Here is a 15781-nt window from a genome sequence, read left to right on the forward strand (position 1 = left end):
AACTTTAACATGAAAATGGCCGAGTAAAAGTTCCGTACCCTTCTCCATGTTTGGTGGATCCAAAGATTACTTTCTTTTCCTGTTCCACAGCAGACAGCAGCAGACTTTTACAAAATAAAAGCCTGTGAGCAGCAGACTTTTACAAAATAAAAGCCTGTGAGCGACAGACTTTTACAGAATAAAAGCCTGTGAGCAGCAGACTTTTACAAAATAAAAGCCTGTGAGCAACAGACTTTTACAAAATAAAAGCCTGTGAGCAACAGACTTTTACTAAATAAAAGCCTGTGAGCAGCAGACTTTTACAAAATAAAAGCCTGTGAGCAACAGACTTTTACAGAATAAAAGCCTGTGAGCAACAGACTTTTACAAAATAAAAGCCTGTGAGCAACAGACTTTTACAAAATAAAAGCCTGTGAGCAACAGACTTTTACAAAATAAAAGCCTGTGAGCAACAGACTTTTACAAAATAAAAGCCTGTGAGCAACAGACTTTTACAAAATAAAAGCCTGTGAGCGACAGACTTTTACAGAATAAAAGCCTGTGAGCAACAGACTTTTACAAAATAAAAGCCTGTGAGCAACAGACTTTTACAGAATAAAAGCCTGTGAGCAACAGACTTTTACAAAATAAAAGCCTGTGAGCAACAGACTTTTACAAAATAAAAGCCTGTGAGCAGCAGACTTTTACAGAATAAAAGCCTGTGAGCAACAGACTTTTACAATAATAAAATAAATAAAAAAATAATAAATAAAATAAACTGCGTTAATTATTTAACGCTGATAAATATTTTATCGCGCATTAACGCCGTTTTTTTAATTTATTAATTTTTATTTATTTTAGTGCACCTGATATCCTAAAGTTTTTGTGGAAGCAATTAAGAATAGTTTGGGAGAAACAGGTTATTCCTAGAGCATGGCGTAGGGCAGGAGGCGTTCTTATTCCAAAGGAGAAAGAGTCCTCGAACCTGAGTCAGTTCCGGATGATCTCTCTCCTAAATGTAGAGGGGAAGATTTTCTTTAGTTTGGTTGCACAGAGATTAGCTAGTTATTTAGAAAATAATAGCTTAATAGATACTACTGTGCAGAAGGCAGGAATACCAGGTTTCGCAGGGTGTTTAGAGCACACTAGCATGATTTAGCATCAGATTCAGACAGCCAAGATTGAGAAAAAAGACTTGCATGTTATATTTCTGGATCTAGCAAATGCATTTGGTTCAGTGCCACATAGCCTTATTTGGAAAGCATTTGAGTATTTTAGAGTGCCTGTAGTAGTTGTTAACTTAGTGAGAGCATATTTTCAGGATATTAGTCTGCGCCTAAGTACAGCAGGTTTCACAACAGGTTGGCAGAGGCTAGAAATAGGCATTATGGAAGGGTGTACAATTTCTCCATTAGCATTTACAATGGCCATGGAGATAATTATTAGAGCTTCCAAGTGGGTTGTAGGAGGAGAGAGACGTCAGGATGGCATGCGCCTTACGCCAATTAGAGCATACATGGATGATATGACGTTAGTGACTACAACAGTACCATGTATGAAGAGAATACTTGAGAGACTTGATAAAAATCTAAAGTGGGCTGGGATGAAAATCAAACCTATTAAGTCTAGAAGTATCTCAATAAGTAGAGGGAAATTAAGTGATAGAAAGTTTGTAATAGATGAAGAAAGCATTCCAATAATTAGGGAAAAGGCAGGAAAGAGTTTAGGCAGGTGGTACCAGGCAGACATGAATGATGGAGAGCAGGCAGTGCAGTTTCGTGAAGATGTTGTTGAGGGACTGGATAGAATAGATAAATCAGAGCTTCCAGGAAAGTTGAAGCTGTGGTGTCTGCAGTTTGGATTGTTTCCTAGGTTGATGTGGCCACTGTCTGTGTATGAGATTCCATTATCTGTTGTAGAGAAAATGGAAAGATTAGTTAGCTTTTATATTAGGAAGTGGCTAGGTGTTCCTAGATGCTTAAGTACTGTGGCACTGTATGGGAAAGGCATACTCCAGCTCCCAGTATCTAGTCTAGTAGAGGAGTTTAAATGTACTAAAGTTAGGACAGAGCTCCTGTTAGCTGGGTGGGTAATGTGCAAATAGGCCGGGGAGGCTTGGGGCTTGGCCCAGGCAAACCAGTGTGGAGTAGAGCAGGTCCCAAGGAGAAGAGAAAGCTAGCTGTTGAGCGGGTTCGTAGACAGGAGGAAATGTTAAGGGGTGCAAAGGCAGTGGCTCAGGCTAAGCAAGGACGGTGGGTGAATTGGGAAGGTGTAGAAAAGAAAAAGCTTAGTTGGAAAGAACTGTGGAGTATGGAGGAAAGGAGTATTAGATTTTTGATAGGGGCAACATATGATGTATTGCCAACTCCCCAGAACCTAAAACTCTGGGTAAATGGAGACCCGTTATGTTCGTTATGTTCAGGTACTGCAACTCTAAGACATATTTTGTCAGGTTGTAAGGTTAGTCTGTCACAAGGCCGGTATCCATGGGGACATGACCAAGTATTAAGAAGCTTAGCTGCAGGTATTGAAGATAAACGAAGGCAGGTAAACTTAGGAGGGTCCAAGGGGAAGAGAGTGGCAATTCAGTTTGTTCAAGAGGGGGAGAAAGTTAATAAGACGATAAGGAGGCACGGCAGCTTGGAGGATGCTTGTGATTGGGAGATGCAGGTAGATTTAGGAAATAAGCTTGTTGTTCTTCAGGAGATAGCCTCTACAAATCTAAGGCCTGATATAGTCTTGTGGTCTAGCAGTAGAATGAGAGTCTATTTCATAGAGCTGACTGTTCCTTGGGAGGAATTAGTAGCAGAAGCATATGAAAGGAAAAAGCTTAGATATGTGGAGTTGGGGGCAGAAGCAGCGCAGTGAGGATGGAAGGTTAGAATCTGTCCAGTGGAAGCAGGATGTAGAGGATTTGTTGCAAAGTCTGTTGTCTCATTGCTGAGGGAGCTGGGTGTAAGTGGACAGAGTGTGAGGAAAATAGTGCAGGAGGTTTCAGATAAAGCATTACAATCCAGTCAGTGGATTTGGATTAGAAGATGCAATAGCAGCTGGGGGCCCAGCAGGGGGAGCACTTAGGGAAAACAGACTTTTGAAAAAGCAAAGAAGAAGTTTAAGCTATTTAAGTGGTGTGTTTGGCACATGTGATCCTTTTGAAACCAGGCGGCCATTTTGGGTGAGTTGGCTTGGAGTGAGTTGTATGGATTTGTTTTTGCTGGCATTGTTAGTGATTATAGGACTGTTTAGGTGAGTTTGTCTGCTGAATTTGCTAGTGTGTCTTGTCCTTCCTCCACCTCTGGCACCCTCTATATTTTCATTACCCGCTACCCGAACCAGAGTTTGCATCCCATTCCCGCTTTTCTTACCTCTTTTATTTCTTCCCCTACCTGAACCAGGGTTTGCATCCCCACCCCGCTGTGACTGGTGTGCAGTTGGTGAGAGGCTGAGGTAGATTATGGTGGTTGTGGTGTGAGGGGCAGTGTTGGCTGGCATTAGGGGGGTGACTCTGGGACGCCAGTGGTCACTCTCTAGCCTCCTGGAGGTGTCGTGGGCCCAACTAGACGAAACTCTGATGAAAGGAGGTTCCCACCTGATGACCCCAATGATATGTTGGTCAGCACTGCTCACTGATCTATATAATAGGGAGTGTAGGGAATTATTCACGGAGTCTGGTCCTTTATTTTATTTATTTTATTTTTTATTTTCTTTAGCACAAGTTTCTTGTGTTTATATTGAATGAATTATTGTAAAAGTATAAATTAAATAATAATAATAATAAAAAATGCGTTAATGCGCGATAAAATATTTATCGGGTTTAACGCGATAATAAGGAGTTGACTCGCCCAGCCCTAATTTATTTACCAGCTGTGGTCAGAAGTATGTGTTCTCACATTAGATCAGTAAACTTCTTCTGGTCCTTCTCTCCATCCAGACCTGCCGCAGCATTTTATCTGTGATAAGCAGCTTCCTGCTGACCAGCGGCTCCGCAACCAGGACAAGGACTCGGGTTCGGACCGGGAGGAACCAGAACCGACCCGGGTTAAAGAGGAAGAGGGGGAACTCTGCCCCAGCACGGAGGCAGAGCCGCTGGTTCTGAAGCAGGAGGCCGACGGCTTCATGGTGACTCCCATGTTTGAGGAAAGTGAAGAATACGAGCCAGAACCGAGCGGGGAGCAGCTGCTTTCTCAGAGCTTTGGTGCAGCTGAGAGCTCGGGTCAGGAGGGAAGCCGGCGCCGAGGCTTCGGGTCGGCCGGAGAAGAAGAGCTGAAGCCCAAGAGGAGACGTCCCAGGAACAGCAGGAACACAAACGCTTCCACGGCAGAGAGTAAGTGTGACGCTGAGTCTTTAAATGGGTGTTTGTGGAGTTAAGATCCACACAGGCGAGCTGCTCTTGGTTGTGTTGGTGCTGTTGTTTGTGGGCTGAGGTCTTCTTTGTTTGTTCCGGAGCCAAAACAACTTTATTGATAAAGCACTTTAAAAACAGCAAACACTGGCTGTGTTCGAAACCACATACTACATACTACATACTACATACTACATACTACATACTACATACTGCATACTACAGACTACATACTACATACTACATACTACAGACTACATACTACATACTACATACTGCATACTACATACTACATACCGCATACTGCATACTACATACTGCATACTACATACTGCATACTGCATACTTCCATACTGCATACTACATACTTCCATACTGCATACTACATACCGCATACTACATACCGCATACTGCATACTTCCATACTGCATACTACATACTACATACCGCATACTACATACCGCATACTGCATGCTTCCATACTGCATACTACATACTGCATACTGCATACTTCCATACTGCATACTACATACTACATACCGCATACTACATACTGCATACTACATACTACATACTGCATACTTCCATACTGCATACTACATACCGCATACTGCATACTTCCATACTGCATACTACATACTACATACTGCATACTGCATACTACATACCGCATACTACATACTGCATACTGCATACTACATACCGCATACTGCATACTTCCATACTGCATACTACATACTACATACCACATACTGCATACTACATACCGCATACTACATACTGCATACTACATACCGCATACCACATACTACATACTACATACTGCATACTGCATACTTCCATACTGCATACTACATACCGCATACTGCATACTTCCATACTGCATACTACATACTACATACTGCATACTGCATACTACATACCGCATACTACATACTACATACTGCATACTACATACTACATAATGCATACTACATACCGCATACTACATACTACATACTGCATACTGCATACCGCATACTGCATACTTCCATACTGCATACTACATACTGCATACTGCATACTACATACTACATACTGCATACTACATACCACATACCGCATACCACATACTACATACTACATACTGCATACTACATACTACATAATGCATACTACATACCGCATACTACATACTACATACTGCATACTACATACTGCATACTACATACTGCATACTACATACTGCATACCGCATACCGCATACTACATACTGCATACTACATACTGCATACTACATACTACATAATGCATACTACATACCGCATACTACATACTACATACTGCATACTACATACTGCATACTGCATACCGCATACCGCATACTACATACCGCATACCGCATACCGCATACTACATACTGCATACTACATACCACATACTGCATACTACATACCGCATACTGCATACTACATACTACATACTGCATACTACATACTACATACTGCATACTACATACTGCATACTACATACTACATACTGCATACTACATACTGCATACTACATACTGCATACTGCATACTTCCATACTGCATACTACATACCGCATACTGCATACTTCCATACTGCATACTACATACTACATACTGCATACTACATACTGCATACTGCATACTTCCATACTGCATACTACATACTACATACTACATACCGCATACTGCATACTTCCATACTGCATACTACATACTACATACTACATACCACATACTGCATACTACATACCGCATACTACATACTACATACCACATACTGCATACTACATACCGCATACTACATACTACATACCACATACTGCATACCACATACTACATACTGCATACTACATACTACATAATGCATACTACATACCGCATACTACATACTACATACTGCATACTACATACCGCATACTACATACTACATACTGCATACTACATACTACATAATGCATACGACATACTGCATACTACATACTACATAATGCATACTACATACCGCATACTACATACTACATACTACATACTGCATACTACATACTGCATACTACATACTACATACCGCATACTGCATACCACATACTACATACTACATACCACATACTACATAATGCATACCGCATACTGCATACCACATACTACATACCGCATACTGCATACTACATACTGCATACTACATACTACATACCACATACCGCATACCACATACTACATACTACATACTGCATACTACATACCGCATATTACATACTACATACTGCATACTACATACTGCATACTACATACTGCATACTGCATACTACATACTGCATACTACATACCGCATACTGCATACCACATACTACATACCACATACTACATAATGCATACCGCATACTGCATACCATATACTACATACCGCATACTGCATACTACATACTACATAATGCATACCGCATACTGCATACTGCATACTACATACTGCATACCGCATACTACATACTGCATACTACATACTGCATACTACATACTACATACCGCATACTGCATACTACATACTGCATACCGCATACTACATACTACATACTGCATACTGCATACTGCATACCGCATACTACATACTACATAATGCATACCGCATACTACATACTGCATACTACATACTGCATACTACATACTGCATACTGCATACCGCATACTACATACTACATACTACATACTGCATACTGCATACTACATACTGCATACCGCATACTACATACTACATACTGCATACTGCATACTGCATACCGCATACCGCATACTACATACTGCATACCGCATACTACATACTACATACTGCATACTGCATACTACATACTGCATACTACATACTGCATACTACATACTACATACTGCATACTACATACTGCATACCGCATACTACATACTACATACTGCATACTGCATACTGCATACTACATACTGCATACTACATACACGTAGTATGCAGTCAGTCGCTCATTGACTCTGTAGCGCCCCCTACGATACTTAAAAATGGTCCCCGCATTGGGGTTAGTTTGGCGTGGGATGACAAAATTCGGTACACTCATTCATCATGCCCAGACGTACAAAAAAGTCTCCTGCCGCCATGGTCCCACATCCACAGGAAGGCGGCCATTTTGGATGGAAAGTGCGTCTTCGTGCCATTTTTGACCGATTCCACGCCTTGCATAAGATCGAACTCGTCCTACAGATTTAATGCTACAGACTTCAAACTTGGCCAGGTTACTCTTAAGACATGGGGGGGAAATTCATGGGGAAACTTTTTCAAAAGTTAAAGGGCATGGGCGTGGCGACGCCTCAAAGTCTGACATCCACCTACAGCGCCACCTAATGGTGGTTGGAAATGTCTTTTCTTTTCCACACCTCACATTTGATCAAACTCCTCCTACATATTTAATGCAAAAACCTTCAAACTTGGCCAGGTTACTCTTAAGACATGGGGGGAAAAAATCATGGAGAAACTTTTCCAAACTCTGAACGGTGTGGGCGTGGCCAGGCCAGGGTATCGTGTGTGGGTGGGGCTGTGCGACTACGAGTCCAGCGCATGCCCCAACGTGCGCACATCTCGGTCCCGCTCAAGGCTGCTTGCAGCTTTAATATTCTGTTTACATTCGCTGACCCTGAGAACTTATTTTATGGTTTAATCATTCGTGTTATTTCTTCTTAAATCACATAATTCACCTTTAAACTGTTCAAACGTGCCCAGAATAAGACGAGTTCAGTCTGATTAATTGTGTCCTGATTCTTTGTTCTTCAGAAACCGAGACGGTTACTTTGGATTTAGAAGCCGTTCCAGCTTCATCGTCGCTGACTCGGGACTTTTCGTTCCCATCATTACGCACGCCGCCTCAGTCCGGCTCGTCTCAGCTGTGGGCCGCCAGAAGCCGACCTTCCACGCCTCAGATGCTGAAGACGTGGCCGGAGACCTTCCAGGTGCCGTGGGAACAGATGCCGCAGGAGATCCGCTCTGCGGTGGCAGAAGGAAAGAGACCCAAACCCGTGGAGCGCCGCAAGATGGTGCGCGTCCTGGCCGAGGAGATGCGGCGGTACGAAACCCACCCCACGCGCACGCAGTGCCTCACCGTGGTCCAGAACATCGTGCGGCAGCACCCCAGGAGCTTCGCCGACATGACGCCGAGCGGCTCGCTGCTGAGCGGCGGCTACACGTCGCTCCTGATCCAGCTCAAGAACCGCATCGAGAACGTGAACCGCGCCGTCGGCTTCTCACGCCACCGCCGCTCCAAACAGAAGAGGGGTCCCAGCGACACGTACGGGTGCGCCAGGTTTCAGCCGGGGCTGCCGCCCGGAGAGACCGAGGAGACCGTGGAGCAGCGGCGGCGCCGCCTGGTGGAGATCTACAGCCGGGAGGGTGGAGCGGCGGCAGAGAGCGCCGAGGTCAGAGCCCTGATGGAGCTGAGCTTCTGCCTGCAGCGCCGCCACATCAACACGCTGCCGCCGCCCGACCTCGCAGACCTGAGGGCCAGGTGGCCGTTTCTCTGCACGCCGCCGTGCATCTACGCCCACTTTGAGCTGCTCACGGACGTGGACGCGCTGCGCAGCTTGGAGCTCAGCGTGGGGGAGTGTGGGAGCGCCATCACGCAGTTCTTCAGGGAGAAGCCCACCAACAAGGCGGTCAGGGACGCCGTCTCTGAGGGCCAGGACGGCGAGCTGACGCTGCGGGTGGTCCGGCTGCTCATGGCGCACTTTGGAGAGGACCTCAGCGGGCTGATCCTGCTGGCAGACGTAGGTTTCCTGTTTCCTTTCTCCCTCTCTGAATATTTCCATCTCTTTAAATCATTTTCCATCTTGTGCGTCTGCTCCCTGCAGCCGGCGGCTGACATCGAGATGACGCTCCGGCTCCCTGCGAGTCCTCGCCTGATACTTCACGGTATGCACATCATGTGGCGTATTGGTCATCCATCTTTAGCTAACAGACGTTTACATCAGCTGAGCTTAGGGCTGGACGAGTTAACTCGTTATTATCGCGTTACTTATTTAACAACGATAAATGTTTTACCATTAACGCAAGTTTTATTTTTTTAAATTTAAAAAAATAAAAAAAAATATGAGGGCTTTTGTGCCTTTTATGGAAAGTTCAGAGAGACAGGAAGCAGGGGGCAGAGAGAGGGGGAACAACATGCAGCACAGGGCCGTCCGATGCGGGACTCAAACCGGGGACAGAATCGGCTTTATTGGCCAAGTTTGAGAAAACAAACAAGGAATATGACTCTGGTTAAACTTAACTCTCAAAGTACAACACTCAACAATAACATAAAAGAATAAAATTAGAAATAAGCTGCAGCGAGGACTATAGCCTCTGTACATGGGGCGCCTGCTCAACCCACTACAGCAAGGACCCCCCCCCCCCTGTTTTATTATTTATTTCATTATTGTAAAAGTCTGTTGCTCACAGGCTTTTATTTTGTAAAAGTCTGCTGCTCACAGGCTTTTATTTTGTAAAAGTCTGTCGCTCACAGGCTTTTATTTTGTAAAAGTGTCGCTCACAGGCTTTTATTTTGTAAAAGTCTGTCGCTCACAGGCTTTTATTTTGTAAAAGTCTGTCGCTCACAGGCTTTTATTTTGTAAAAGTCTGCTGCTCACAGGCTTTTATTCTGTAATAGTCTGCTGCTCACAGGCTTTTATTTTGTAAAAGTCTGTCGCTCACAGGCTTTTATTTTGTAAAAGTCTGTCGCTCACAGGCTTTTATTTTGTAAAAGTCTGTCGCTCACAGGCTTTTATTTTGTAAAAGTCTGTCGCTCACAGGCTTTTATTTTGTAAAAGTCTGCTGCTCACAGGCTTTTATTCTGTAATAGTCTGCTGCTCACAGGCTTTTATTTTGTAAAAGTCTGTCGCTCACAGGCTTTTATTTTGTAAAAGTGTCGCTCACAGGCTTTTATTTTGTAAAAGTCTGTCGCTCACAGGCTTTTATTTTGTAAAAGTCTGCTGCTCACAGGCTTTTATTTTGTAAAAGTCTGCTGCTCACAGGCTTTTATTTTGTAAAAGTCTGCTGCTCACAGGCTTTTATTTAGTAAAAGTCTGTTGCTCACAGGCTTTTATTTTGTAAAAGTCTGCTGCTCACAGGCTTTTATTTTGTAAAAGTCTGCTGCTGTCTGCTGTGGAACAGGAAAAGAAAGTAATCGGCGGATCCACCAAACATGGAGAAGGGTACGGAACTTTTACTCGGCCATTTTCATGTTAAAGTTCTTCCAGACGGCGGAGTTGACAGAACCAAAGTCATCTGTAAACTCTGCCAAGTTGAATTGTCTTCTCAGCGTAGTAGTTCCAGTCTAAAATATCACTTAAAGGCAAAACACACAACTGATAGCAGCAAGTCATTCAAGGAAACAGACAGTGGAGCGAGGCTTCTACATAAAAACTACAGAAAGATGCTGATGTTAAAAGTGTGTTTGCACAACAAATGTTATGGCACTTTCATTCATATGGCAGCACATTTAAAATAAAGCTAAATGCTAAAAGCTATACGCTACTTTTGGATTCATTTTTGGATTCTGCGTACAAATGCGAATAATCGTGATTAATCATGGAAATCATGTGATTAATTAGATTAAACATGTTAATCGTTGCCCTGGCTGAGCTGCATCCTCGTGTTGCTGTGACTTGAAGTTTCAGACGCAGCAGGTCAGCTGACGGTCGGAGGTTGGAGGATCTCTCTTGCGGGCCGTGTGATCTCTGAGGGCGTCGCACCAACGTTTGCAGCTGGACTTGCTGCTGTGTTTGCCATCTACTACATATTCAACCTTCAGTACCAGGATGAGGCCGCCTGCACTCTGGAATTCATTCAGAGGTGAAAACCCTTCATTCCTTCACATCATCATACGGTTAAATACACCCAGAGGTGGGCAGAGCAGCCAAAAACTGTACTCAAGTAAAAGTAAAAAGTATTCATCCAAATAATTACTTGAGTAAGAGTAAAAAAGTGTTTGGTGACAAAACTACTCAAGTACTGAGTAACTGTTGAGTAACGTCTGATTTATTTGTTAACACAAGCATTCAATCAGACAGACAGAAATACTAAATAATCATCTTTAGGCCAATTAGAGTTCATCCAACTGATCAAATACATTTTATTAATTAATTAATTACAAAATAGCTTAAATTAAAATAATCCAGGTAAATTAAAGAACTTCAATAAAGAATAAAAGAGACTTAGGAAATGTTTAAAACATATGTAACCCATATGTAACCTAAAAAACAAACATTCACCTATCCATGGGGGGAAAACGAGTTTAGGAAACTTAGCGCTACATGTTTCCTCAAGTTAGACGTTGAGTTTCTGCTGAAATGTGCGTTTGTTTTGGTTGACACAGAAGACACATAATGTAGCTGCTGTTTCTCACTCTTTGTAAGGTAAACATGCTTTCAGTATGAGGCCTCGTCTGCGTCTTCATTTCCCACCGTTGGTTCTGACATTTTTCATCTGTTTCTTTCTTTGTTTGCTACGACTGCTAATGCTAAAGCTAACCCGTCCCGCCGCTGAGATCGAGTACGGTCACGTGACCAGACTGCACGGCTGCGTCTGATTGGTGGAACACAGTCAGGTGGTAGAGCCTTTGGTGGAAGTCTCTCTCTCTGTCAGAATAAAACATTAAAATGAGGCGTACGCGGGGGGATAAAAATAATGAGGCGTAGAATACCAAAGAGGTAAGAAGAAAAGTAACCAGCTCATTGTAGCCTAATGTAGCGGAGTAAGAGGACAGCTTCTGCTGCACACATCTACTCAAGGAAAAGGAAAAAGTATAGAGATTTAAAACTACTCCTGGAAGTGTAATGTTTTCAAAAACTTACTCAAATACTTATAACTCGTTATTACCCACCTCTGGAGATAACCAACTTAATGTGTTTGTGTTGCACTCACTGATTTCAGGCGCTTCATCGGCATAAACCCAGAGAGGGGGTCAAAGGCCAAAAGGGGCAAAGTGGTCTCCAAGAAGAAAGGAGTGATCGTCCAGAAGAAGTCGTCTGCAGTCAACACGCAGGTGTCCCGGCTGCTGAAGGACCTCCTCGACTTTGAATGGGACTTCATATGAATCAGTGAGTTCTCCGGCTTTGCTGTTGTTAGCTTCATTAGCGTTAGCTTGGAGAGGATATCGTACATTTCCTGATTGTGTGACATTTGTTCGACAGTAGCTACAGAGGAACCAACAAACCGACGTTCGTCCCTCCTGGAGCCGCAGGATCTGAATCCCACCGGGACCAAGAAGAAGAAACACAAACCTACCTCAGGACTATTTTAAGAAGTAAACTGAAGTCTCAAGCTCACATTGGCACAGGTGTCTATGACGGTTTCTTCCCTAAACATTGTTTTTGATCCATATTATAGATTTACAGTCAAAACGTTCCAGCTGTGCTTTAATGGGCTGTGTTAGAAACCACATACTACACACTATATACTACGTACTGCATACTACATACTACACACTAAATACTTCCATACTGCATACTCATCGATCATACAGTATGCAGAGCGTTTACCCACAATGCATTGCGCTCCTGCCCGAGCTGAAATCAGCCGGCCTGAAGCTGATTTCTCTTAAGCTCTAAACTCTGTAAACTTTAGCAACATTTGAAACATTTTCAGGAGAGAAAGTAGTCGTTTAGATCCCCAACGTGTTGAAAACCTGACAAAATACCGGCTGTTTACAATTTTGTTCCCACGAATTCGGCGCTACTAAAGCTAGCCGCAGTGAGCTAACGCACTTCCTGTTATTTTCACAAAATAAAACACCCGTTGCCTTTTATCATAGGGAAAGCCATTACCATACAATTGGTGCTTTTGTTTTGAAAACAGGAAGTGAACCTACCCTCGCTGTAGCTAGCTTGAAACTGCATACCCAACATTTAGGAGAATCTAGTATGCATCCGGGAACTTCTCCTTACTCAAACTGGCATACTAACTCAAAAAGTTAGTAGGAGTAGTAGGAGAAGTATGCGGTTTTAAAATGCTCTTATATTTGTTTTCCAAATATTGGCAGCGATGCGGTTCTTCTTCTTAAATTCTCGTACTCTTTTATATTTTTGCTGCCAGCAGCAAATTCTGAGATTGTTTTCAGCAGACCTCACAGGATCGGTCCAACTCTAATTTCCTCTGTTTGCTGCATTTTGTCTTTTTCTTATTGAACAAGTGTTCAAACTTATGTGTTAAAGACCATTTTAAATAATACCGACATTGGGGGTTATGCTCTGTATGTTCAGGTTGTTGCTACCAGGCTGAGGGAAGTCTTTTCTTCTTTTTTTACTCTTGTTTATAGTATTCAGTTCATGTTATTTCTTTTTTAAATAAATTATTTTGATTCTCTAAGATTTTATTGCTTATTTTGAGAATAATAAGGTTCTAATATTGATTGCATTTGATCTACTGTGCAACTTAAACAGAATATTGTTGTAATTCCCAAATAATTATAGAAATATGCTGCATTGTTTTACTGTATTAGACTGAATACAGAAATATACCGTATTCCTGGTTTACAGTCCACTACCGTAAAATCATTTTACATCTGAATACCGTAAAAATGAGTCTCTGCCTTGGGGGGAGGAGCCTCTGCCTCAGGGGGAGGGGCCTGTTGGTTCGACCCGACTCGGATGGAAATACAGAGTTTTATGAGTGTGTTACAACAGAAATTCACACGCTTGGAATTCACCTCAAATCATTTTATTGTTGGGTCCATGTTTGAGAACTTTTTCCTTAGAAAACTTCAGTCCACGGTTCTCTGAGTGACTCTTGGGGGGGTGGTGGTGGTGACCGATCAGCAGGGACATGGCGTGCTGGCGCCCAGCTCCACCGTTAGTCCTTTGCTCAGCAGGAACGCTTCCTGTTTGGGTTCCCGCCCGAGGAACTTCCGCAGCATTTCTGAAGCGTCCTCGGAGCCGCCGGGCCGCAGGATGAACTTCCTGTAGTCCAGACCCACCTGGAACCAGAGAACACGGCCGGTTAACCCTTCTGCGGTCTTAACATTGTGTTTACTCCCGCCCTACCAAAGCCCCAAAATAAAGCAACTTCATTGAATTTTAAATCCAAAATGTGTTTTGTATGATGAAACCACCTGTTATTTATCTATTCAACTCAATACATTTTTTATCATGTATTTTTTGTTACACAATACAAAAAGACAATCACCAGTTTTCAGGATTACACTTTCTTTATTTATTTATTTATTTTTGGTCAGTTGGACCAACAGTTTTCTTGTTTTCTCAGTTTTCTTTTACATAATAAAGGTTATTATTGCTATTATATAAATGTGAAGTAATTACTTCTGAATTAATTATATTGAAAGGGAAAAAAACCTGAACATTTTTCTGCTGTTTAAATGTTTTTATAATTCACGGGTCAAAAATGACCCATAAGACAATCTTTGTGCCCTAGTGGTGTACAGCCCACATGGAAACAAACAAAAATAAAGTCTGACTTTTTCTAATGATGGGGTCCCGTTAGGAAAAGTCATAACATTTCAAGTTGGAAAAAGATAGTTTAAGGTATTTTTTCTACAGAAAAACATGGTCGTGGCTCACTTTGGACCCGCAGGACAACAGGAGGGTTAAACAGGACAACAGGAGGGTTAAACAGGACAACAGGGGGGTTAAACAGGACAACAGAAGGGTTAAACGGGACAACAGGAGGGTTAAACGGGACATCAGGAGGGTTAAACAGGACAACAGAAGGGTTAAACGGGACAACAGGAGGGTTAAACGGGACATCAGGAGGGTTAAACGGGACAACAGGAGGGTTAAACAGGACAACAGGAGGGTTAAACAGGACATCAGGAGGGTTAAACAGGACAACAGGAGGGTTAAACAGGACATCAGGAGGGTTAAACAGGACAACAGGAGGGTTAAACAGGACATCAGGAGGGTTAAACAGGACAACAGGAGGGTTAAACAGGACAACAGGAGGGTTAAACAAGACAAAAGGAGGGTTAAACAGGACAACAGGAAGGTTAAACAGGACATCAGGAGGGTTAAACAGGACAACAGGAGGGTTAAACAGGACAACAGGAGGGTTAAACAGGACATCAGGAGGGTTAAACAGGACAACAGGAGGGTTAAACAGGACAACAGGAGGGTTAAACAGGACATCAGGAGGGTTAAACAGGACAACAGGAGGGTTAAACAGGACATCAGGAGGGTTAAACAGGACAACAGGAGGGTTAAACAGGACAACAGGAGGGTTAAACAAGACAAAAGGAGGGTTAAACAGGACAACAGGAAGGTTAAACAGGACATCAGGAGGGTTAAACAGGACAACAGGAGGGTTAAACAGGACAACAGGAGGGTTAAACAGGACAACAGGAGGGTTAAACAGGACAACAGGAGGGTTAAACAGGACAACAGGAGGGTTAAACAGGACAACAGGAGGGTTAAACAGGACAACAGGAGGGTTAAACAAGACAACAGGAGGGTTAAACAG

At 42.9% G+C, this 15781-nt stretch overlaps 2 protein-coding genes across 2 annotated transcripts in view; one reads left to right on the forward strand and one right to left on the reverse strand.

The window, feature by feature from the left end:
* LOC142400867 (uncharacterized) overlaps positions 1-14496 on the forward strand; it is a 15595-nt gene extending 1099 nt beyond the window's left edge. Inside the window, exons 2-7 of the mRNA XM_075486117.1 lie at positions 3911-4303; positions 8117-9102; positions 9187-9247; positions 10984-11164; positions 12245-12411; positions 12505-14496. Coding sequence (XP_075342232.1) covers positions 3911-4303; positions 8117-9102; positions 9187-9247; positions 10984-11164; positions 12245-12407 — 1784 coding nt within the window. The 3' untranslated portion in view covers positions 12408-12411; positions 12505-14496. The remainder of the gene's footprint in view (positions 1-3910; positions 4304-8116; positions 9103-9186; positions 9248-10983; positions 11165-12244; positions 12412-12504) is intronic.
* The window catches only part of thop1 (thimet oligopeptidase 1), a 20459-nt gene continuing 18691 nt past the window's right edge, over positions 14014-15781 (reverse strand). Inside the window, exon 14 of the mRNA XM_075486116.1 lies at positions 14014-14285. Within this exon, the coding sequence (XP_075342231.1) occupies positions 14124-14285 (162 nt within the window). The 3' untranslated portion in view covers positions 14014-14123. The remainder of the gene's footprint in view (positions 14286-15781) is intronic.

Source organism: Odontesthes bonariensis, chromosome 15 (assembly GCF_027942865.1).
Source record: "Odontesthes bonariensis isolate fOdoBon6 chromosome 15, fOdoBon6.hap1, whole genome shotgun sequence".
Classification (NCBI taxonomy): domain Eukaryota; kingdom Metazoa; phylum Chordata; class Actinopteri; order Atheriniformes; family Atherinopsidae; genus Odontesthes; species Odontesthes bonariensis.